General features: G+C 25.3%; 1 protein-coding gene across 9 annotated transcripts; it reads right to left on the bottom strand.

Annotated features, from left to right (window-relative positions):
* On the bottom strand, positions 1 to 27,898 carry LOC113560208 (probable phospholipid-transporting ATPase IA). 9 transcript variants are annotated; one of them, XM_026965966.1, is made up of 24 exons: positions 27,417 to 27,433; positions 12,628 to 12,734; positions 12,266 to 12,419; positions 10,374 to 10,594; positions 6,816 to 6,914; positions 6,589 to 6,749; positions 6,307 to 6,504; positions 5,970 to 6,247; positions 5,786 to 5,895; positions 5,629 to 5,724; positions 5,441 to 5,557; positions 5,238 to 5,364; positions 4,976 to 5,172; positions 4,632 to 4,916; positions 4,414 to 4,566; positions 4,152 to 4,352; positions 3,936 to 4,094; positions 3,694 to 3,879; positions 3,365 to 3,622; positions 3,176 to 3,294; positions 2,476 to 2,610; positions 2,295 to 2,390; positions 1,816 to 1,907; positions 1 to 1,673 (listed from the first exon to the last, which is right to left on the bottom strand). In XM_026965966.1, exons 3-24 carry the CDS (start codon positions 12,315 to 12,317, stop codon positions 1,576 to 1,578), a joined length of 3,438 nt encoding a protein of 1,145 aa, XP_026821767.1. In that variant the 5' UTR covers positions 12,318 to 12,419; positions 12,628 to 12,734; positions 27,417 to 27,433; the 3' UTR covers positions 1 to 1,575. The 9 variants fall into 9 exon arrangements, with proteins under 9 accessions (XP_026821767.1, XP_026821766.1, XP_026821770.1 ...); XM_026965965.1 differs by lacking the exon at positions 27,417 to 27,433 and adding an exon at positions 14,638 to 14,767; XM_026965969.1 differs by lacking the exon at positions 27,417 to 27,433 and adding an exon at positions 14,638 to 14,767 and having other exon boundaries at positions 12,266 to 12,364.
* Between the last annotated feature and the right edge of the window lie 60 nt (positions 27,899 to 27,958).

Genomic DNA, 27,958 nt, shown 5'->3' with positions numbered 1-27,958 from the left:
TAATAATAATAATAATAATAATAATAACGATAATTAAATCAAATTAAAACTGACATCATAAATTATAAACTAGACTTAATACATTATAATTAACAGAAATGTGATCGGAGAAAAATCGGAAAGAAACAAAAATATTTGTCCCGATAAACTGTCAGCTGGTCACTCTAACGCACATAGGTAGGTGCACGCAACTGTAAAAAATGCTTAAGTAATGAGCTCGGCTATAAAAAAAAGAACAACGGGTGTCGTCTTAAAAAGTGTTGTATGCATTGGATGTATTACATTTTTCGTAAATATCTCATTATTTTAGCAGCTATATAGAAAGCAAGAAAACGATATCCACAATATATAAAAATGTTTGACATGGTCGAGCTGTCTCGTTTAATACATATATTATACACGAAATACGAATAACGTTAATATTATATTTTTTTTCATTCAAAAACCTATTTTATCATGAACCACACACACATCTGTACACATTAGTTATTGCGAGCTTCAAGTGAATGTGGAAGACATAAAACTATTTCTAGATAAAATACCATGAAATAATAATTTAAATAGGTAATAATGTAAACATTAATATACATTTTAATTAAATGTATGCTGTGGCCTATATAATACGTAATTAATGTAAGTAATTTCAACTTAATTATTATTTTATTAAAAATTAATCTAAAATATAGAAATAAAAACTCGTAGATTTTTCCACGATAATTTAGCCTTTAGTATGGAAGTTCAATCTAATAAAAAACACTACATGTTTTTTAGATATAGGTACTTAATACGAAAAAGTGTGCAGTCCACAATATAATAGGTTTACAGACTACTAGTTAAGTACTGTGTTCGCCATGTACCCTACAAAAAAAAAAACTTCGACTAGTAATTAGGTCTTCTGTGAATATAAATGTATAACTAACAAAGTTCTGTATGTACTACACTAGATAAAAAAAAAATCATCAGAATTAATATAATTGTTTTCCCGATATAGTCACGATTAGCTAACAATCATAAATAGTATAAAATATATTATTATGTGATTTATAAGTCGAAATATGGTGGGGCGCGCATTCACTATTAACTGTTTCTCCTTTTTGTACCAATAGTTTATAAACTATAAGTAATTTTTATTCACATAAGTTAATAATTAATTTTGTAAGTCTTTATATAGTGTAGTATATACTATCTTTGTTTTTCATTTATTCAGTGAACAGCCGAGATTCAATGTAGTAAGCAAATTTCAACAAGTATGAATCGATGAAATTTTCAAGCAGATATTTTGATGTACTTAACATTAAAATAACACTATTATGGTGAGCACAAAGACAAAATACATTCATGATGATGACGATGATTGATGATGGAAATGATAATGATGATGATAATAATAATAAAAATAATCATAGTAACATCATAACAAAAATTATAGAGACAATAATAAAATTAACAACAATAAAAATAATAATATGAGTGACCAGCTAACAGATTGTAAAATTAAAAAAAGTGCTTGACACGCGATATTATATGTTTAAGATTATTATTACTAACAATGGTTTAGCGGCAGTTCGCACGCATTTATACGACTTCTGGAGTTGGCGAGCACGTGTTGTACACGCGTATCATATCTGACTGACTGACGGCGCCTCCTTCTTCTTGTGAAAAAGCAAAACCATCTAAAAAATAATATTAATTAACCGATAAACGAACACCAGTGGTCATTGATCAAACTGGATCACCGAACAAACAAAACTGCGTGCAGAAACCAAACTAACGTAAAAACAATAAGTCACAACATCCAGTTTTTTTGTCACTTACGGTTCATTTCAACTTCCGTGGTCGATTGTAATCGAGATTTGAAATTGAAAACATTTTTTACGTTCTCAAGGAGACGTGCCTTTTCGTTTGTTCTAGAAACAATAAATAAATAACGTGCACACATATTAACATACGTGACTACACTTGAAAACTTTAATACAACAAATGAATAATTTACATAATATATGTGCAATAGAAAATAAATGATATTGCATGTCACTAACTATGATTTTATAGATATCGTTCAACCAATATAATTTTACATTTCAACTCGTATACAATAGTTCAACAACACAATATATCTAGTATCTACTACAAAATCGATATCATGAAATATTTCTGAATAAAATATATTACTAACTAATTAATAATGACACTTTTTACACAGTATAAAAATTTATTCATCTAATATAAAACTGTACATCAAAGATTATTTCGAGAACACAATAAATGTTTGTAGCATAACAATTTACACAAACCTATGTCTTGGATTAACAACATTATTTGTGTCTGGTTTTCGTAATTCGTTTTCCCTTAATGTTTGGACCAGAGTTTTTTTAGTAGTTGTTTGAATTCTGGAAACAAAATAAAAGTTGGAAAGTTAATTATACATTAGATATAAATATATAATGGCATTTTTTTTAAACCACGTTTACTTACGATAAAGCTGCTAAATCCAATCCCATAACAACAGTTACTGAAAACAGCATTAAAATCCAGAAAATTGGTGATGTGAATACCATAACATCCATGCCAGTAAACACAGAACCAATAGGGAATACCTGCCATACGTGACTGAAACAAAGATAAAAAATCTAAGTATTAACCATTGAAATTCAAATAATTTACATAGTTTTATTTGAAAATTATAACAAAAAATCTTATTATCTTGATTCAATAAATAAAAGTTGAAATTAACTACGTGACTTTATAATTTTAAAATTAAAATACTATATGACATTTTAAATAATTAATACTTTTTAATTTTAATAATATATATTAAATGGTCTACAGTTAAAAGTGTAGTATATTATTATACATTAATACTACTATAGTAAAAAATATAAAAATAATATAATAATTGCAATACAATTTTTACAATTTAAGTATTATATTATAACTTTTGTTTAGAATATTAATAATGTTAATGAATCAAAATCTGTTTACAAAATTAAAACCTATTTAATCAGTCTCAGAAAATCAGGTCTAAATACCACCTTTTTGTATAATAACTGTAGTTCTTAATACAATAGGTATAATAGGAAATAATATCAATTGTTTAAAACATACTAATGACAATAAAAATTATTATAAATAATATATTTTTCTTTGATTATCAACTATACTTCAATACACTTACCTGTAAATGACTAGAAACACAAACCATGCAACAATTGAACCCCATATGGCTGTATGTACAATATAAGACCATGATTGTATGTGAAGGCCAGCTTTAAGACACACAACAATGACTACATACTGAAATATAAAATATGTAATGTTTGATGTATATTTTACAGTATTAAGTGAATACTAGAAATTATTTTACTGTGTATATAAAATTTCCCATGAGTAAGTAACCGCCTTCTTTTCCATTAGACCAAACAACTTCGTGTTTCAATGCAAACATACAAATCCAGAACAAGAGAAATGAATGAAGTATAGCGTTTATCACCCATATCCAAAATATCCGTACATTAAATGTATCCAAAGTCTGTGAATAGAGCTGAGGAAACTTGAGCCTTGTGTTTGCAGTGCACACAATGTCAAATATACCAATTACCAAGGGTGGAGCAGCAGTAAACAGCTATGAACAGAATTAAATTAAAAATTTAAAATAAAAATTTTTAATTACATTTTAAACTTTAAAACACTTACAACATTATATAATCCAATTGTCCATCTTTCAAAAATGATTTGACCAGACCACCCAGAATAAATTGCAAACCATAGTTCAATGATGTACAAGCATATATTTTTGTAAAAACTATACAAAATCAACTTTGACATTCTATTATAATTCCAAGCACCGTGGACAAATAACAATTTCAACAGGAACTTAAACTATAATTTATTAATGTTAATAGAAAAATATAATTTTAGTCTATTATAATACATACTTGGGCTATAGAATAATCAGATGCACAAGCAGCCTGTAATCCTTCAACACCCGATATACCAACGCCAACATGTGCTTTTTGTATCATTGCGACATCATTTGCACCATCGCCAATAGCTAATGTCACTTGACGTGTATTCAGCGTTACTAATTCTACAACCTGTTTCAAAATAAAATATAATAACAGTATACTATATAATTGTAGTGCAATACATACTTCGGCTTTTTGCATAGGTGATACACGGCAGCATATAACAGACTTGCAACTCATGCATAGTTCTAAGAAATCCATTTTAAGATCATGAGACAGTGCATGTTTCAATGATTGGCCATCAATTACCAGCGTTAAAGGATTATCAGGCTTTCCTACAGCTGGTCCCCGTTCACTCATGTGCTGTCGTAATGATTCTCTAAGTTCCTTTAAATTAAAACCAACAGTTAATTATTATGGTTTAATACTGACTAAATAGTACACTAACGTCCAATGTAGGCTCATTGAGTATAATTAAAGGAGTTCCTTGTGTAATCAGATTTGTCGAGTATCCAATATTAATAGCAGTTTCTTGTTTATCTCCAGTCAATACCCAAACGTTAATATCTGCTTTTATCAAAGCTGCAATAGTTTCTGGTACCTTTATCAAAACAGATTCATTATTCACTTATCATCAAACATTTAAATGAATTAATATAAACTGACTTGATCTTGTAATTTGTCTTCAACGGCTGTTGCCCCAAGAAGAATGAGATTTACTTCAATTAACTTGGCAACCTCATCAATAGCACCCTCACGATTGGTCAAAACATTACCAGCTTTCAAAAATTCTTCATTCCAATCCCGATAAGTGTGCTCCGAAATCTCGGCATAAGCAAAACACAATGTACGATAACCATTATTTGCAAACTCTTCAAGATGCTTCAATGTTATGTCTTTATACTCTTCACCTACTCTTGAAAGACGTTCGAAAATAACAGTATCTGCACCCTAAAAAAAAATTTAGTTTAAATATTTGAAATCGACTTATTATACTAAAACTAACTCACTTTACAATAAAGATAAATCTTTTTATCAGGTGCACGCACTATCACAGACATTCTCTTTCTAGCGCTGGTAAACTCTATGACAGTCAACACTTCATATTCTTCATTGATACCCAAAGCTGAAACAGTGACCGATCTTGGAGTACGAGTATGGAACACATAACCAAACAATTGACATCCTTTTAACAGTGCTTGCTCATCTAATAATAATAAAAATAGGTAAATAAAGTTATATATTAATATACAACATATATAATTTAAAAACCTGGAGATGAAGCATGGTATAAAATTTCATCGGAATCTTTAATCTTTTCTGGAATAACCGTATGACAAACAGACATCATTCTTAAAAATTCTAAAACATAATCTCGCGTTGGGTGGTTTTTTGAGTTCTATGTAAAAGATAAATCCAATTTTATATTTTAAAACAATTTTAAAGGTAAAATTAAAAATACAATATTTACACACATTTATTAAGGTCTCTTGTGAACCTTCTAAGTAAAGTACTCCAGCTATTGAACAATGTTTAAATTCCATGACGTTTCTTGTTAATGTACCAGTCTTATCAGAAAAAATATATTTAACCTAAAAAAAAAAAAAACTAATATTACAAATATTATTCATACAAAAATACAAAATACTTTAAAACTTATTACCATGCCCAATTCTTCATTTAAATTTGAAGTTCGTGCCATAGCTGGTGTATTACTTTCTTCGTGATACATTTCAATATCGTTATTGATAAACAATGCCTAAAAAACAATTATATATATAAAATATTGAATGACCATTAAGCAATATGAGACAACTTACTTGCATAAAACGTACAACCTCAACAGTTACTTGCAACGAAATAGGAATTAAATTGTTAAATAATATAAAGAATGTGAGTAAATTAAATGCAAATTTGAATGTGACAAATTCTGAAAATAAAAATACAAATATATAAAAAAATATTTTAAATTCAACAAGACAAGGAATAAATTTAAGAACTTACCATCTACTTGTAAATACCAGTCTTTTGATCCCTTTTGTTTGGTCCAAATAATGTTGCAAAATGCGCTTATTAAACACAATGTACACAGCAACAAGAAAAGCATTATAATTTGGGTGTTAACAATTTTGTCTACTGTTGATCTTTTCAAAGGAGCTGAAGTCTGATTCATCATGAGCTTTGTCTCGTGACCAGTATATATAACAACACAACACACCCAAGCTGTGTTACGCAACATGGCACCTCGCAACAGAAGATGGTTTGGACCCAAAGACAGCGGACTGAAAACAAAATATATCACAATGCTGAATACAATACTAATTACATAACAAATACTCACACTCTATCCACTAATTTTAAGCTGCCAGCAAAATCGTAGATTAACCGATTTGGAAGCTCACACTCAATTACTCCTTTAAAGCGCATGAGATCATTTGCATCGACATAACGCGATGTTTCTGGAAGACCTTGTCGTATTTTTAAATTTGTTTCGCCATCTAGGTTCATTGTTTCGATATAACACATACTTTGTGGTTCGCTGGAAACAAAAACAATATAATGACCACAGGACCAATAAACTATAATAATGTGTGAATACGCATATGAATATTAAGAAATATACCTGGAAGAAAGTATAAGAAGATCGGCAGGGAAGAACGTATTGTTTTGCACTCTAACAATGTCACCTACATTTATGAGATCCCATCGTTGTGGCGTCCAAATACCGTTATTTAAGACTTCAACTTTTCGATGATTGATTTCACGGTCCGCTCTATGTCTTTTCTAAAAGCACACACATATCAAAAAAATAAGTAATAATAATAATTGTAGTATAATGAGTAAACTTACAAAGTCTTCAACAATTTCTTTAAGTGCCGAGACTAAAAGAATAAAACATAATGGTACTAACGTTGTGAACCGACCAGTGGGAGACACTTCCGGTATTTGCTGTAATCAAATAAAAATAATACTTTAAGTTTTTGCTTGTCATTTTAGTTCAAGTACTATAGACTTACAATTAATATTAAAAACACCAAGAAAATACATTTTAACAAATATGGCACTTAAGTTATGTTATAAATTTTATAAATGTTTGAAAGCAACATTAAGTACCAACATAAAATTGAATTATTAAACAAATTCTATATACTAATTTCTTTAATCCTAGTTTATCAAATTATTTTTCTACTAATTCAAAAATATAATATTTAATTAAGAATATAAATAAATAAAAGAAAATGTAAGAATTTCAAATTATTAATTAATTCATTTAAAAAATAATTTACAAATAATTTTAGATTTTTTTTTTTTTTAAAGTTTTCTTATATATCCTAGTAAGTACTTAGTGGCTAGTACAAACAAAAATTTGAAAGCGGATATTTTAAAATAATATATAACCAAAGGTAGACTATTTATTGACAAGTACAAATTAAATTTTTTTTATAAAATTACAGTCTTGAGCTAAAAAACTATAACAAATTAAAGAAATTAAATGACCTAAATATTTATTTTAAAATCTAATGAAAATAACTAAAAACATTTATTTAATTTTTAAATTTATTTAACAAATAAGAACACAATTTTTATTTTAAAATTCTTAAGAGAGGGTTATTTGGTCCTCATATATTTATATGATTAAATAAATATGTATGACTATATATTTTGTTATTAATCATCAGTTTTATTTTTTGTTTTTTTTATTTTTAAATAAATACTAAAAGAAATTAACATAGTTTATGTCATATTCAATCAAATTTTTTCAACTTTATTTATAGGATACTTATTAGAGGTACATATTTAAATATTTTTACTATTAATTTGTACTTATGAATGCATAAATTAAAATATTTTAGATGGTATAAATTATGTTTATTATTATTATAATAATTAAATATTAATAATATAATAAATGTAATGTGTTTGGCAAAAATTAAATTAACCTACCGTAATACCAATAGTAAAATAAATTATTCGCAATACCAAAAAACGTGTTATGAAATGTACTTAATGATATAATTTAACAGACCGTCTCCACTGAGAATCATTTATTGTATACAATAATCACAGAGGTGCACACCTTTTAAAAAAATTATATTTCATAGCTGCGTTGAGCAATAATGCAATATCATAATTCATAATAATGATAGGCAAGTACTAAGTCCTATAATTCATTAAATTTAATTTGAATATCTCATTCGATATAATTTTTTAAAGTAAAAACAACATACCAAGCTGTTTTAAAAATAACACATTGACTAATTATTATAGTAGAAGTGCTCACATTATAGAAAGAAAATGTAAAAGAACTCCTTTTACCTCTATTCGATCACTGCAATAACTTCAGAAATTATACTCGCCTATCTAAAGATATTTTTGATTTACAATACAACTAATGTTTAAACATTAATACGTGGATTATGTTTTACAAAATATTGATATAGGGAAGCAATTACAATATAAAAATAATCCGCCTTTGATTTTTCCACATTTTATTATTGCCGATTTTTAGATAGATTGCCCAAAGCCCCTCGGTACATATTGGTATAGTCGATTTTGTCGTAGAAGTATATTTGAAGTTGAAATAATCTTTACGTACAGACGTACAGTCATCGATCATCAAATAAAAATGATCATAATTGTTTATGTAAATAAACTGTATACCGTGAGCCAAATTATAATATTATGTGTAAACGAGTTCCAAGTGCATTTAAAATGTCCATTACATACCTAATGTAAGTGTTAAGTGTAAGTAGTAGGTATATAATAGTAAAATTGAAGGTGAATAACATAATTTTAATAATAAATTTAAATATTTATCTTATGACACACTAGATTTTTAAAAACATCAACAATACATTTATTTTTGTAGTAAATTCATAAAATGGATTCATTATTTACTCGTATTATTGTTATATATACCTACGATACAATATGTATTTTATAGAAATATACGTAGAAATGTAAATATGTAATATGTATATACAATATTCCACTGGAACAACGAATTTATAGAATATTCCCAGGACCCCGATGCAAAGGTCACGAAGCCATTAACATTTACAGCCGAGTGGCCTCGACAGTAAGGTCAGTTAATATCAAAGAGTGCATAAAATATCATACTTTTAGCAAATTACACGTCAAATACACAAGGGAAACGCTATTTTCCTCATTGTATATCTGCAGTTTATCGTTCAAACGAGTGGTGGTGACACATAAATTCAAAATAGCGACGCCCAACAATAATCATAAGATGCGTGTGACGATATACATGTGGCGCCAAGCAGAAGCACTCACACATATATAAATATACTCAAATTATGATTTGTTATCAATCCGTTGGGGTTTCCATACGTAATAAATGTATAATTTTCAGTACAAAACCAAATTATTAATAACAATTTTAGTCAATATTATAATTAATAATGATACATAATATTATGTAATCGTTACAAATTAAAAACTGTATATAATTCAAAACAACCTGAAATGTTTATTTTTTTTAAATAACTAAATTTTCGTTACCCTTACCAGAAATGTTTTACAAAAAAAGATGCTACATATGAATATATCCATACACAAAAATATTTCAAGTTTTTCTTTTCTATATTCAATACTTTTTGAATAAAAATAAAATAACAAAAATTGATTAGAATAATTCATTATTATTTATTTATTTGAATTATTTACGGGAATTTCGCCCAAATATATGTATTTTTAAGGTTAAACACTCAGAAACGTAAAAAAATATATATATTATAATATAAAAACAAGTAAAATAAAAATATATACGTTAGTAAAATTATACGTTTGAATATCCAATTTTGTCAAAGTTTTAACTTCAATTATTAATAAAAAATTATTTTGATTATGCTAAACTTTTTTTTTAAATTTCCAGCAAATAACCTTATGAATAAAAATTTAATAAATGTGTTACCATAAAATAGCAAATTTTCAAGATAATGATAAATTCGTAATAATTATTATTTTAAACAATTAATTAGAAAAATATTGTGACAATGTATTTTAAATATTTTTTTACAGACACTTTTACCAATACTTGCATCCTATTATTGCAGTGGTCTCGTTTATACTTGCATTGATTCAATATCTATCTTTAAATGTTAATATTTGTCAATCCTAATTATTATAAATATGCGCTAGCTGGAATAATATTCAAATATCTACTTAATTTTATTCAGAATTGTAAGGAATTACTACAGCGAGGTTAATATTTTCGGTTCCATTATTTCAAAATACACAACCGGAGACAAATTGTGCACTAAGGACTCTGTTTAAGGTTCATAATATTTATCGTTATTATTTTTCAATTATCATTATTATTATATATATGCAGTACACGTCACTAAACTAAACAAAATTGCGTTAACAGATAAGACTTTAACTTACCTGCAAGAGTGCTATAAGCAGGAAAAAGCAGTTTGAATAACGCCGGAACTGTTCGAAGAGGAATATGGGCAAGAACGACAATATACTGTACTTGGCCGTAGATATACAGTTCGAACAGTGCTTGAAGTTTTGAATTGAGTTGACGTGTATCGTCCTGCTGTCTCTTGCACCCAGGCAATCGACAGTATCTGGCGGTCCATCGTCTTCGAACCCATACTGATCTGAAACACCGTGCAAAAATTTGAGGATTAATATCGGCATGTATGTGCAAAAAAACACATTTACTATATAGTATTTACATAATGATATTATTTCGGTTTATTTACACAGTATAAAGTTGGTTACACACTATGGTTTCATTTATCTGAGAACAGTATTCAGTATAGTTCGAACTGACGTACATTGTACACTAATACCTAGTATGAAGTTTTTTAAAAATAACACTAGGTATATATACATTATACACCCATTACACCCAATATCCACTGAAACAGAATAAAAACTGAGTAGATAATTTGATTTTCGATCGTGTTTGATATTCAAAATAGGTGATACTGTAGATGCAACATGGAATAACGATAATAAATGTAGTGTGTATTCACCACATCAAACATTGTTAAAGGATAAATAAAACCGTAGTATGTGACAAGCTTGACACACAGCGATCTGTTTATTATTGTCCCACGAAAGATTTTATTATACTATACTCGAAAAAAAGTCGATGGAACAGTCTGTGTACATAAATGTAAATTTAAATAAATTATTTTTTCACGGTTTTTATTATACATAAAACGAGTTGCTCAACGAAAAAAACGACTGGAATTACAAGTTTTTTAAAACATTTAACTACCTAGTTTTTTTTAAAAAGGTACCACTAGAAACATCATATAGTTTATTTTTTTTTTTTATTTATTTAATTTTAATTTCATATAATGAAATACTGGGCCCCACTGAGAATACTCGTAATTTACTTACGGGTGATAGAACGCTCGTTTGTGTGTACTGCATAATTTGAGAATTATAAATATATATATAGCGTAAATAGGAACATCATAGTAGTATATATTTTAAATTAAAAAATCCTTAATAGCCTATTGTTGGTTCGACATCTAAAAACAATTAGATCCAACATTAGGTTATTTTTATTTATATAAATAGGAATTAATTAATTTATATGCAAAAAACACGATAAATTTACTTAAAAATTTAGTTATCTGTGATATTTCTTGAGAAATTTGTAAAATAAGAGATAGTTGACTTTAAAAAAAACTAATAACTATATAATATAGTTTTTAAATTTATTAAAATAGATGAATCAAAATTTCTTTTATTAATACTCAAATTAGCACACATATATCAAGTTATTATAATGAATAATGTTCTTATTTTATTCTAATACCATGTTATTATATTAATAAGCATATATTTTGAACATGCATACAATCTACAATCTACATTCTACATATGTCTAAAAAACTACAAAAGCTTTGATGACAATAAAATATTTGAATTCAATTATATTTTGTGCAATATTAAATACTTAAAATAATATACTTTTATCATTATTCTGCTATGGAGTTCAATAATGCATGTCCTAGCATTGATTATAAAATAAAATATAGTATATGATAAAAATATAATACAATCAATGATTTTAGTTACTTGTTAGATCTAATTAGAACATAAATAGGTATAGACATTTTTTTCATACGTGTTTAACAAATTTACAAAATATCCATACTTAATGTTGTTAATTAGATAAGTAAATTAAAAATTAGATAAGAATAATAATAAATGTATACATGTGGGTGTATATACGTATATAATAATATAGGAACTCATATATATTATTGTATAATACAAATACATATATATTATTGTATTTCTCTTACCTATGCCTTGGCTACTGGATTGTGGAGCCTGTGAATTCCCTTTTTTTGACATGGATTATAATATTTTGCACACTGAGGTAAGAACGATAGGAAGACAAGCTAGCAAAACATTATATTTTGTCTGTTCATAAAAACCAAATCAGCACACACGCTACTACATACAAATATTATTATACCAACTAAAATATTACGATGTAAAATAAAATTACCCGACACCAAAAAAATAAAAATCTTATTTGATATTTAATTTAATCAATGAAAAAATTAATAAGGTTATGTCGACGTTTTATGGACCATTTTGTGAGGTAAGATAAACACATGGACATAATATGTTGGGAAAATAATGTTTAAAAGCCACGTACATTGTATACCAGGATAGCGTCGTTCGTAATACACTTCGTGTAAGTAATTACATTTTGCCGACATAATGTCCCTGCAACCATAATACCATATAAATCGCTATCTGAAACTTTAAGCCAACAAGGTCATAATGAAATTACCGATAAAAAAGTAATGAATAATTTAAGACATGTTACTTTTAGACCATTAATCAATGATTTAAAAATATATACAGGGTGTATAATGAACTAAATGAGGTTCCTAATCGTAAAGTAATCGGAACACTGAAAACACTCAGCATATCGCCAATTAACCATTATAATTATCAAATATCTAAGTTTATAACTACTAAAGATTAATTAAACAATTAAGACTACATATTATATAAATGCGAATGGATCTATTAAATTAAACTACTGTTGTCTGTTAATTTTACGTATGTAATCTAATAGAAAAAAATTGTCTTAATATGAATAATATTTTTTTTAATTCTTACCCGTCGAGCCTTAATGAAAAAAGAAATAGTTAAAAAAGCCTTATTTTTATTATATTTTTTAGTATTTTTTAAATTAAAAAAATAAATCATAATTTTTAAAAATATTATTCGAATCCAAATCATTTGTAAAAATAATATTATGAATAGCAATGAAAAAACAATTCAAGTTATTTTAAAATAAAATACTTAAGTTTAATCGATTCTTTACACAAAAAAGAACTGTTTTAGTACTGATACATAATCAGATTGAAATATTCAATGTAGTATATTTTCATTATTAGTACGAGGTGAAACATTTTTTTTTTTAAATTATGTGTTTATATAACACATACCTAGGTACTGCTCGGGTGACTAATTAACGTGGGTAACACTTGTTTAGTGAAATGTGACATTCACTGTACACGAGCGCTGCATCGCATACAAGCCATTCAATAATATAGATTGTACATGTAATACAATAGTCACTATAGATACACTCAACGATTCTAACGTACAAATATTTCAAAATTCCATTACATTCGTTAAACTAAAATTTAAGTAATTCATGTTATAAAATATTAGTAGATTTATATACAAAATTATTGTATGCTAAATCTAATCACATACAATTAATAAGTAGGTACTATAAAATAATATTTTTCTAATTCTATACTGAGCTAAACTGCCTAAACTAGACAGTAGATACTTGAGAAATTGACTTGAATGATTATTGATGTAAAATGCAACTATAGAATATTTAAAAACGAAAGGTCTCAGGTACCTATTTCAAAAGGAATAAAATGCGTTATTCAATCATAAAATGATTCTATAAACGATAATCATACAATTATGACGTGAATGTATTTTATTATCGAGCGATTTTCATGGACGGGACTATATGATTTATTTTTCAGTTGATGAAAATCGAATTTAAATATTTTATATTAAATAAATATTTTCCAGATGTTTTTTAAGATTTAATAGTAACAATAAAAACAATAAGAACCACTTAACTCGCTATTGATATAGTGATATGTAACCTCTTTATCATAATCAGAACACTTGATATAATTAGATATTATATTATGTATACCTAAAAGAATATAGCATTTTAACAGTTGTAGTAAGAATTGAAAAATATCATACAAGTTATCTATGTTTTGTAAATAATGTAATAAAATACACATTCTATTATGCAATTGATTGTCGATAATGCACATATATTTTATTAGTTAATTTAATTTAAAAATCGGTTTAATTATATATTTATTATTCAAATATGTATAAACTAATCATTAAAACATTCGAAGAAAATTAATATCATAAAAATATAATAAATGTAGGTATATCCCTAATTCCTGTTAATAATAATAAGTAGTCATCAGACAAAAAAAACATTAAATTAAACAATATTGAATATTATGTACTAATTATTAATAATTGTTACCTACATAATGTAAAAATGGATGACAATTAAAATAATATATTTAAAAAAAAAATGACAGCCCTAAAACAATGTATTTTAATATTTATTACTAAAAAATATTGCATTACTCACTAGCACATACAAATTACTGAAATAGCTTCAAAATGTTACAGTTTGACAACTAAACTGAGTAACAGTCGACAGTATACACAACATCAAATTTTAATAACTAAATAGACTATAATAATATATTAACATAATAAATAATCAAATAATCAATTAACTTTAAATGTTCGATAAGAAAAATGTGAAGAAGACTGTCTAATTAAAACGTATCCGCTCAGACTGTTCAAATAAGTATTATTTAGATAATAACAACGTTCAGTAATTTTATCTAATCTAAACATATTTCAAGTAAAAAATTGCACGACAAAATAATATCGTTAAAAAACGTATTAATGAATTACAATTTAATGGCATAATAACAACAAAATAATTACTTTTAACTGATATTATTTATTACGATGAAAAAGTTATTGAATTATGTTCTTAGGTAAGGTATATTAAATGTTATGGAATGTCAATGAAATGATCACTTATGATCATCGAAAGACAAAATGACCACATTCCAACAACGTGTAAACTTTTGAACATACCTTTTTGAGTACTTGTATACAAGAATAACCATAACAATACACTTTTGTATATTACATTTCCATACTCAAATCGACTGATATAGCGTAAAAATAAATTTTAATTAAGAAATTCTAATTTACCAATTATACGGCCGACAGCAATTGATTACATGAACATATATATTAATTTTTTATTATTATTAACACGATTTGAGATCAATAACTTATAATTTTCGCATAATTTAATGGATAGTAATAAGAAAATATATGTTTAAGTATACATTTATTTAATATTGTGAAAATGTCTAACGTTTAAATCGCAATTGTTTTCGTTTTTTCTAAATAATTTATTACTACTATAAAAACTAAGCACGCTTACGGTCTAACAATCAACTTTCATACGTCCGAAAGCCGCAAGTATAAGTGAAAGACTGATGGTTATGCCATGTCAGCGGGTGAATACAATCAAATGTCATCCATGCGGGGGTGTAGTAGACGTGTTTCCCCTTCACTCCTCCCGGTGGCATATTATTTTATTACTCTACGAATCACGATAAACAAAATAACTTTTTAAAATATAAAAATGAATAGGTAAAATAAATTATGTGATTTTAATCATTGGAAGGGACAAAAATGTATAATGAAGCGCGTGTCTATTAATAGATTTATTTATGTATAAAAACAATTTTCCATAAAAATAAAAAATCAACTCTTACAACAGGGTAATAACTAGGTAACTAAATTAAATATTTATTTAATTTATTTCAATTTTGAGAAATATTTATCACCGAAGAATCCATACATGAATTTATTATTATTTTATTAGTCATGAGTTTTGAGTGTAATAACAAATAACCAAATAAGGCATTAAGCAGTGACATGTCGTCTATAGAATAAATAAGTTAAAAAATAAAACATAGCTATCAACGAAATTTCAAAAAATTAAAAAGACGACCCAACACGTGTTGTTTCCATCTAACCGAAGTAAAACATAGCAAATCTGTATTCAGTATAGAATCAATTTTGTGGCTTTTAGCTTATATAAGAGTGAATACCAAATTTACTGAAAACGTATAATTAAAACAACTATGTTATTATATAAGTATACGTGATGTTAAAACAAATTAATTTCCTTTAATTTTAATAGCCTCTTACATTTTGATACACTTCACAAGCAGAGATATTATATTAGGTATTAAATTAATTCTAAATGAAAGAGAATACCAAAAAAATCCAACTGTATAGTATTTGTTTATATTATAATTATTATTATTATTTAATTTAATAAAAAAAAAAAATGATTTATTTAAAACATCATCCAAAGTCATTGATAACAATGGTATTTTTCTTAAAGGTATAAGTCCCTTATTATTTTAAGGAATTATATTTAGCCAATAGGTACAATAGTTAAGCACGTATATTTTTATGTTTATTAACTATAAAATCTCCATTTATCAATTGATAATAAAAAATTTAAATAATTTTAAAACTTATTAAGTACTAACTACCAACTATTTTTTATTAATTAATAACTTTTTGATTTATCACTAAAAGTATTATCGGCCGATTGTGTGAATTATGTGCATTTGTATAATAAAATAGTTTATTATTTTATAACATTTCGAAATAATTTTATCATTTATTAAACACATAATTGATAAATTTTATATACGAAAATAATTTTATTGTAAAATTAAGATATGAAAAGAAAATTCTAATCTATTTATGTACATTTTTGGCAATTAGTAATTCATCCTACTGTATTACTAATAGTAATAAAATAAAATTATTAATTATCCATAAAAAAATAGAGACAGAGTTCTCAGCTTAGAATAGTTTTTTGTTTGCAATGATATATCATTGAATTCAATTTTAAATCATAAATAACAGTTACTATTCCTACTCTACAAGGCAGGTGCACTTCAAATTAATACTATATATTAAAGAAATCCTCTAAACCCTTTTTACTTAAATTCTAATCTTAATATTACTATTTACTTTCCGGGAAACATAAATTTAGCCCGAAAGCATAAGCGCAATTTTAGGGGGCTTAAGTTTTGGGTGTGCTTACCACCCCCAATTTTGAAATAAGCACCAGCAAATTGTTTCATATTTTGATTTTAATTGATTTTAATAGTAACAGGTATCCATAACCTTAAAAGATAAAATTATAAAAAAAAAAAAAGATAAAGGAGCTTCAGCACCCTCAGTTTTTTCATTGAAATTGAACTCCTGGGCCGTAAAAAATAAATTAATAATGATCTAATTGTGTCATCAATTTTATAAAAAATAAAAAATATTGGTATAATACGTTAAACATATTAAATATACCAAAAATAATATTAAAAATTATAAATATTAATTAATTAATAATGACTATCTCAATTCAAAATTTAATTTTTTTATAATAACTAAAAACTAGGATAAGGACGATTATGAATTTTGTATACATTTTTTTTCTTTTAGTATTAATTAAATTTTATTTTCCATATTTTTGTATTTTTAAGAATTTTTAGCTATAAATGCTCTTTAGTTTTTTATACTATTACATTTTTAATATTATAGGTATTTTTTTGTAAATTGTATACATTTTAGATCGTCTTTCTTAAAATTTATATTTAAAAGAATATTTTTTTTTTATAATTTGATTTAACATAAATGTTTCTATACACTAATCAGCAGTAGTAGTACAGTACCCATAAGTATATTGTTTCAGTAACAACTCGCGCAAACTTGCGAATATGAAACGTATAGTTCATAAAATATAAAAACGTAATTAATAATATTAGTACCTACATAAAAAATAAAATTGAAAATAAAAAATTAAAATTCATTAACATTTTTTTAATATATTGTTTATATGAATATTGTATTCTTTTGGTTTTACAAATTGTAATGGATAGAATTATAGGAAATAAGATTATAAGAACCATTAAGATAATGTAAAATGCCGATAAAATCAGAGATTACACAAAAGTATATTTTATTGATCAAGTAAATACTTAAGAAAGTCAGGTTTTCATTAAAAACATGTTGAATATTTATAAGAAAACTTTATGAATCATATTTAATTTTATTATAAATTTATAATATTTAAATATTTTTTGTGGATTCAAATATTTTTAAACGTCAAAGAAAGAACTCTTTTCTTATTGACATTAAATCTAAGTGCTATCAACCGCCAATTTGATTAGTTTATCCAAATCTATTTTTTTTTAAGTTTTTTATTATTTCAGTTATAAAATTCAATTATTATTCATGTGTACATTCTAAAACTCAAACAGTTCTGTTTTCAGAAAATTTAAAAAAAATATTATTTTAATCACTACATTACAGTACTGTCCGCCGATGAAAATATAAGATACGTCATGAAAATTAGAATTAAATGACAAGTATCACAAAAAAAAACCACATTTGTTTACTAATTAACGATTTATTATTTTTCTAATTGAAATATTAATATATATTACTAGACTTACTGCGTCAATATATTTTTTATTTCATTTTTCTTTGTCATAATAATAACAAACGTCAAATAATCACGAAATCGAAAGGTATGTTAATTTATTACGACACAGCAGTAGGCTGCCTTTTTATTTGATACATTTATTATTACTTTTAATCAATTTCAATTGTTAGCATTTTCTATACACAGTTTTCTAGTCATTAAGAAAAAAACTCAATTCAGGTTGAGACTGGCGTATTTCAACATTTGACATTAATGAAATTTATGAAAAATGACATAATGTAATATAATATTATACAAGAATAAAAAGCGATAACTTAAATTAATATTAAGTATTATTTATTTTTTCGACTTCTATTCGTCTTTATGGAAAAAGGAAGAGGGCTTTTTATGGGTACTACAGGAAACTCTAGAGAACAAAATATTTCTTATAAGTAAAGGTTAGCGTGCTATCCGAACAAAGAATGTTGGATTTTCTTATAGGATGTATAAATTATTGATTACTTTGGGTGGGGTGTTCCAATATTTCAAATATCTGTTTACATGGGTGTGGCTGGATTTAGATACTATCAGGTTCGTCTCCTACTTCAATGGGAAGGAAGCAATAACCACTAAAATAATTACCTAACAAAAATAAACAAAACAAAATATAGATAATAATCTAAAATAATGAACATAATTTTTAAAAGTACATTGATGTAAATAAAAATTATTTTTTATTTATATGACGAGTTCTAATTTTAAGTTTATTTTACAAAATTAGTATAACCATTATACAATCAGATTCTAAAATACTTCACAGAGAAACAAAAAAATAAAAAGTAACAAGATTCCAAAGAAGTAATTCCCTGTGGCCAGTATACAGATTTTAATTTCGAGTATGAATAATACTAAAAAAGAGAAACTTGGGAAGATTTGTTTTTAAACTTGTTTTTTATAATTCTTAAATTTTTTTTGTTACATTGAAATGGTATATTTCAGTTAATTTATAATTAATAATTTTAAAAACTCAATTATTAATAACTTTTGAAGGTCATTAATTTCTTATTATTTTATTTCGATGTTTTAATTTTAAAATATATTTTTCTCATTTTTATAAAATTAAAATACAAATAAATTATTTATTTTTAATATATTATTAATACTAAAATCGATTTAGTATTTGTTTTTACTTATGATTTAATTTTTTAGGATCTTAGAAACCGTAGTTACGCCTGAAAATGAGCGAAGAATGCTTATGAAGATTAATTCCACTGCATCTTAATAATGAAATAGGTTGGAACTACTGAACTATATTATTAACACACTTCAAAAATTTCAAATACTTAAAAATAGTTTAAAATGAATCTAAATATTTTGAAAATTTCACCGAAAATAATAATTTGAGTAATAGTTGAATGTTTTAAGTTCTACGATTAATGTTATTAAATATTCAATTTTGTCAAGATTTAAACTTTAGACGGTCATACAAAATATTTGTAAAATTTCATAAAACTTTTTTATATTTTTTATAAAAAAAATACTAAAAATTTTGGACATTTTTTTAACATTTTAACTTTAAATGCTTATAACATAATATTGTAATGAAATAATTGTATTATAAATAAATTATAAATCAAAAATTTTAAATTCTTATTAATAGCACAAAAAAAGCTAATATATTTCGAAAATTATTTTATGACTAGAAAATGCAAATATACATTGATGAAAATTATATGTCCCTAAACTCCATTCATTTATGAGCTATAATTAATAAAAAATATCAATTTTGTTAAAAGCTATAGTTTTGAATAAAAATCCCCACTCCTCCAAAGAAATAACTAGATCCAATTTTCTACCAGAAACCACTCTCAAAATTAAATGTTAAATTTTTACTGTCTTAAAAATAATGACACACATAAAAAACAATAAATTGTAGATACCCTCAAAATCTAAAAGAAGCAGTACCAAACTTAAGGGTCTCAAAGTCTCAATGCAGCAGGTAGCATCTTAAAATGGGCCTTTTAAAAATAAATTTATAAAAACTGCTTTTAAAATGTAAAAAATAATGGTTTCGATACATATCATCATTTTATACATCCATAACAATATATTAATTTTCAAGTTACTACCTACTCCATAATAATATTTGTAAAAGCCAATTTCTATCTAAGTCTTAAAAAAAAATAAAAACATAAATCAATAATACTCTGTACACAAAATATTTTGCCACATTAAACCATTTTGTGTGACAGGTTTTTTTTGGTACTTGGCTGGGTGCTGAGCCCTGGGAAGGTAAGGACTCTATAGGAGCTGCCTATTTTCCTAAGCGGAATTTTGGCACTGGAAAGAAGGCTACACAGCCATAACAATTTATCAATATACTATCAATGTAATCATAAAAAATACAACAAATTAATATCAACACTTGCTATTTAAATACAAAGTCCAATCTCAAGTATTTTAAATGTTTAAATTTAACTAATAAACTTACTCTATATATTAGAATAGAGTTTTCTGTATTGAAATAACAAAAAATAACTATTTAAATACAGACAATAGAAAAAATCAACAGCAAATTAAAATGAACAAAGAATTATATCTCTTTCTGTTGGGTCAAAAAGAATAAATATAACTGGCTTTACAATAATTTCAGAAGAAAAAATGGTATTATAAACTATAAGTAACCATAGTAACTTAACATTTAAAATTAACACAATGCTCTTCAAATATTAGAACCACTTCAGAATAAGAGGAACCAATGATTTTTTTACAGGTAATTACAAAATCAATAGTTACATTAATTGTAATATGAAAAATATAATGATGGCATTTATTCAACAAATATACATTATTTTAATAGTAAATGCACAGAGATTTCAAATGTATTAATATTATACCTATATTTATTATTTGTAATATCTAAATTACCCAATATTAAGTTAACTCAAGATTAGTTTTTAATATTATTCCAATTCATAAAATTATAATATTGTTTGACATGCTGATAATTTACAAGGAGACAAATTTTTTGAATTTTCAAGAATTAGGTATAAATCTGTATTTTAAAATTTCTAGAGATTTAATCGAAATTACCCAACATAAACATCATCAATTTTTAATATATATCTTAAATTTTGATATAAATTCTTTTTTGGTAACTATAAATATGTTTACAAAAACAACTAATAAATTATATTATTAAAGGTTTTTTATATTGTTTTCAACACTTATAATTGCAAGATGTAAATTTAATGCAGATTGGATTTCAAACATAAAGGTGTTCATTATAAGCGTGCGCACGGGGGAGGCAGAGGAAGCAGCTGCCTCCCCTACGAGATTTTCCGCTTCCCAACATCTTATTATACAATAATACCTACCAATTTTTGATAATATTTAAATAATAATATGTTCAAATGTTCAATATTAGTATATTAGTACCTATGCTATTTTAAAATAATAAATATTAAATAATATTAAAACAAAACAAAATATACATTTAAAATTTATGAAGAAGTAATAGACATTTTTAAAACATTAGAACCTACTACCACTAAACAACGTAGATGGAACTTAAATAAAACATATTACCTAATTAAAAAGTTGTTCAAATTATGTCTTCTTATTAAGTAATTTTTTTTACTTTCTTGATTTTTAATCAAGTAAGTATGGTAATTGAAATGAAAAAAGTCTGAATTTTTAAAACTTCAAGAATTTATGTTAAATTGGAAAATGATAAAAATGTAACTCAGTTGTAATGAGTAGGTGGATAATTAAGCTAGCTTTAACATAAAATATTAATGAGAGAGATCCGATATCACACCCAAGCGGTACACACAACGATTTGAATCCACAAAAACGTTGGCGTGACAGTCCCAAAATATCTATTTTATTTTAATGTTTTTCCAAAACTATTATAGCTAAAAAGTTGATTGATAGCTCATTAAAAAGGAATTATCAAGTAAATACAAAATATGAGATTCAAAATTTTCAAAAAAAATTGTTTAATTTTTCACAGTTAAAAAATAGTTATTTTTTGCTAATTTTCATTTAACGTGGTAAATTACCGAAACTGGAAAACAGATTTTTGTTATTTGGGGTCTTGTTAGATTCACATTGATTAGGAGAAGTGCTATGAAGATTTGCAGAACTTTATCTTCAATCGTTAACTCATTATAAAGCTATAAAGCTGAAAAACATAAAAAAAACTCTCAATAAAGTGTTTTAATTTTTTTTGAAGCTCTGTAGTGAATCAACTATAAAAGACAAAGTTCTGAAAATCTTCACTGGACTTCTCCAAGTCAATGTGAATCTAACAAGACCCCAAATAACAAAATCCGCTCTCCAGTTTTGGAGATAAATCTCACTAAATGAAAATGAAAATAAAATACATTATACATACATATTGCAAACAATTAACAAATTTATAAAAATTGAATCAAAATCAAAAAAGTTTACATGCCGATCTCTATCTTGGCAAGCATTTTTGTGATGTGTTCTTAATTATTCTTCATTATGTCTTTTTGATCGTTAAAGATATTATTATTAAAAAGGACTTAATGAAAACTCTTTCGGTAATTTTATACTTAACTTAACTCTTAACCCTATAAAACCATACCATGGTTTAGTAGAACCATATACTTGAGTTTGTGTGAGAATTTATTTAAATTATCGTTGCTTCACATCAAGGTCTTAGCTGGGAAAAATCGGGGGAAGGTGTTTGAAGTCTTGCCTCCCCTGCCAAGAAGACTTGCGCACACTTATGGTGTTCATATTTTTTTGCAATTTATAATGTATAGTGTGTCTTAAATGCCCCATATCATCATAATTATCTCTATGGTAAATCAATGTATCTATAAACAGTTTTTTCAATAACTTAACAAAACATTTCAGACGGGAAATTTTGTAAGGCCATGCAACAGTTTGTTCAAATATATTTAAGTACATACACAATTCAAAAGGGGGAAAGTAAGCTAAGTAGATAAGCTTTTAAATATTGTATAATAATACCATCAATATTATTTTTTATAACAAATAATTACTATCAAAGCTTTTTGACTCTAATTGCGGAATATTAAACTATTTAGCTAACTAATTTGTTAACTCATTAGTACAATGTATATATAAAATTTCTAAAATTAATACTTATTATTTTATATAAACAAATACATTATAGCAGAAAGTTGTCCAATTATTCAGATAATTAGTAAATACAATACATAGGCTATACCTGGAAATGTATGCCATTAAATAAAAATTTTAGTGATTATTGTTAAAAACTGCATTTAAATACATTGATGTATTACTTTCTCACAAAGATACATAGATTGATGTGTGATTTTTAGGACATACTAAATGCCAAAATATGTCCGAGTAGTCTTTTAAATTTTTAACTAAAATTTAATTTTTTTAATTCAAAATATTGTAAATATAATACTCTGTACTTAATTTTTTACACAAAGTTAATTAATTATTTTCAATTCCAAAAGCTCTATATATTTTATTCTATTTACCATCAAAAATTTAAACTCAAATATACAATTAATTATTGACATATGGTAAATTAGGTAAACTGCTTGTGATTTTTACTTACATAGAAACATATTGTATTAATTGTAAATGGTAAAAAAAATATACAATTTTTTTTCTATTTTCCTGAGAGCTGATCAATATTAAATAATAATTAATAAACTCAAAATTACTAAGCTACTGCGATATAGGTATACTTAAATACTTATATACTTTGATACACATCAACAATTATTTAACAATAAAGTAATCACTTAATAATTTGTTTTGAAGCATAAATATTTTTTTTTCAAACAATAGTATTAAGACCAACATTTTAAATATATCAGGATTTAAAAAATTATCTTATATAATAAACATTTTATAAACTTATTATGCTAATATTTTAAATAATTGAAAAAATTAAAAAGGCAAATCTAAAAATATATAAGCTATAGATATTGAGCTTTTATTTTTTTTTTTAATATTAACACAATGACTGACAATACCTACTAAACTACAAAATATTTTTACATACAAATACAAAGTCATCGTTTTAATAAAAGTTGAACATGATTTTTTAAAGTTAAACTTTTTTGAGTTATCTTTTTTAACTACTATTCAATAACTCTAAAAATGGTAAGATTAATTAAATTGGTTTTTAAACTTGCATTCAATGAACTACCTTAACTGGGAATTTACTATTCATATCAAATCAAAAATGTAATAGAAAAGTCAAATACTCTGTACCATGATTGAAATCTTTTAGTACTTGGACTTGGATTGGACAAATAAATACAAGATAATCTAAAATAAGTGAAGAACGACTCATTAAACTCTATATGATGAATGAACACAGACAACACAGTAAGAAAAAATACATTGTTTTAGGAAAGAATCCATAAATCATTTTGGCAAAAACAGTCCATATTTTCAATTTTTTTACAAAATTATTAAATAATAAATTAAATCTTAGATTGATATGTAATAAATTTATAATTTATAGATTTTTATGCATATTTTTTCACTTAATAATATAAAAATAATTTAATAAACTTTTTACTAGGAAATTTTAATACATGAAATTAATTTTATGCTAATTAGGTAATCTTAAAATTTAAAAACTAATTATTAAATATACTACTAACCTCTAAATATAACTTTTATAAAACTTTAAAAAAAAATCTTTTAATATATTTAAATTAATATTGCATCCCCATTCCAATAAATAAAATGTATATGAACATTGAGCACCCATGATTAAATCTATAAATATTACCAGCCAATAACATCACCAATAGACAGTGATACAAGTAGGCAAGTAATAACTAAAAAATACAAAAGAGGTTCTACTACATTTAATGGCATGTCTTGATGAGAATAGCTTGTGAAATAGATGTCAATTTAACATAGATTAATGGAAATTGGAACTGCATTCTCAATATGTATTTAAATGAAAAATATTTTTTAACTTAATTAATATGAAAAAGTAAAGTTGAAATATTTTCAAATATAAATTTTGTTGCATAAATAAAGGTATTTTCTTTTTCAAACAATTACATTAAGCATAGAAGCAAGAAATTGGTCTGAATGATGTACCTATTTTATTTTATTTATAATAAATTAATAAGTAATTAAAATTTATATTTTAATTTACCAGCATCACAAGCATTGTGTTTAAAGGTGGTCGATATTTTTCCAAAAAAAAACTATAAACAGTTAAAACCAAAGTTGATTTTGTATTAATGCCAAAAGAAAAATTTTTTTGGTTAGATATAAAAGTATACAAATGAAAATTTGTACTAGTAATGTCTACCTACTTATTAAAAGTCAAAATTAAAATATATGTTTAAATACTCCAATAAGTAAACTTTATCCTTTTTCTCGTGCTCTTGTACAATATTTAGTTGTACTAATGTACAACTACAGTGTAATAGATTAACTATCAATTTTTCATGGCTATATAAAACATCACCAAATAGATACTATTTAATTCACATATAAAACAGGGATTATTTGTAGCATATCAGAACATATAAATATATGATAATAAAAAGCAATATTCAAACAAATAAAGTAAGTACTACTATTTATGTATAAACACAATTGTCTAAAAGAAAATATGATAATTTGGTATTTATCTGATACATTGGTTTTTAATCTTTTTGTATACAGTTTATAATATAGAACTACAAACTATATATTTTAGTTCAAAAACCAAAATACTAATAACTCTATTATATTATACAGCAGATTGATATATACAATTTAATAAAATATTTTTTTTAAAAAAAAGGTATATTAATATATTATCAAACAAATGAATGATATTTTCCAGTACAATACAAAGAGGAACCCTTTATATCAAGAACTTTTTGTAGATCGGTAGTGACAAGCCGACAAATAATATTGTTCAAAAAATTCATAAAAATAGATTCTTTATTTTTTAGTTAGGCTTAATGAACCAATAATAAAATTGAATAGCATAAATATATGTTATATATGATACACGTGGCTGTTAAAACGATATAATCAGTTCAACCCATATTTTCAAGTTAACATAATAGGTTACTAGTTACTAGTTAATATCAATATATTATTCACTTTTGCCTTTTACGCATGTCTGGTAGTTTTTTTTCACATGATAAATTTAAATTATAGTTATTTTAAAAGGAAGTTAATAAAACAAAAGGTAACTGGAATGATTAAATTTCCATAATTCAACTCAGGACTAAACATTTTTATTGTTATCATGTAATGATGGAAAACAATAAAAATTCTTCAAATTGAATAATTAAGTCTTAAGTAAAAATAAAATAAGTGCTGTTAGATGACAAAAGATAATTAAGTGATATCAATAAAAAGCTATTATTATTCAAAAACATTATTATATTAAAAGTTATTATCATTATCCAATACCTCAACCAATACAAACACAAAAACTAACTAATCGTAGGCATTTCAAATTAAGCTTAAGTATTTTTATACTCAAATAAAAGACTATATTTAGTTGAATAACTTTTAAAAATAAGTGAAACAATTTTGAAAAATTGGTAATGAGTTTGGTAAACAGCTTTCTAAATTATGTGAAAGTGAAAACGCCCTATTTCTCAAAACGAGAATTAAAGTCAAATAATCGTACACAATTTATTGTGAATACTAGAAAATTATGGACATTATTTACTGAATTTCTCGTGTACATAAAAGAGAAGTAATATTGTGCCATTTATGCGAATATCAATATTTTTTCAGCGATTAGTTTAGTGTATAAATTAATTTAATTAGCCGGTATAAAAGCAACAAAAACTTATCATTATACTAACCAAGTCTAGTCAATTGCCTCCTGTTGCGTATCCAAGAGAACATGGTCATAGCTTGTTCGTACCTTGAGACACGACCAACATTAACCACAGCCTAAGTGTAAGACGTCACTAGAGTGTCGGCACATTACTGACAGTCAATGGAAATACATCGTGAATGCACTATTAACGTTGGAAAAAAAAATGTAAACAAACGTAAAGTAGTACGCGTTCGAAACGAATGTCATAAACGTGAGAATCCAATGAGACAGGTGTGTTTGTGAATTTATTTCTGGCGTTTTGGTTGAAAAGCGACAAATAAGTTCGTAAAGCCCTAACAAGTAACAATCACACGGTACGATGCCCAATGTCTGTGAACCCGTTATCATCAGTGTTCGGCGGTGGAGCAGTGAGCCGCGTTATCAGTAATCCTTTTACCATAAATAATTCGTCATGCCATTTACGAAGGCGTCGTTTGGCCGACAATAATCGTTTTCGGACCGCTACAACGTCTTTCTATTTTTCATTTTCTCTCGCGAGCGCTAAAATCATTGGCAACTTCGATA

The sequence above is a fragment of the Rhopalosiphum maidis genome, chromosome 3, assembly GCF_003676215.2.
Source record: "Rhopalosiphum maidis isolate BTI-1 chromosome 3, ASM367621v3, whole genome shotgun sequence".
Classification (NCBI taxonomy): domain Eukaryota; kingdom Metazoa; phylum Arthropoda; class Insecta; order Hemiptera; family Aphididae; genus Rhopalosiphum; species Rhopalosiphum maidis.
Note: the sequence above shows the minus strand (reverse complement) of the source record. Positions and strands in the feature narration are given on the sequence as shown.

Bases quoted from the DNA above. Each gene is read 5' to 3' on its own strand.
- LOC113560208 (XM_026965968.1), bottom strand. From the start codon at position 12,317: ATGTCAAAAAAAGGGAATTCACAGGCTCCACAATCCAGTAGCCAAGGC. The intron at 5,725-5,785 runs GTAAGTTGTCTC...ATTGTTTTTTAG, and splicing joins AGGTTGTACGTTTTATGCAA to GCATTGTTTATCAATAACGA. The intron at 3,880-3,935 runs GTATGTATTATA...AATAAATTATAG, and splicing joins CTGATTATTCTATAGCCCAA to TTTAAGTTCCTGTTGAAATT.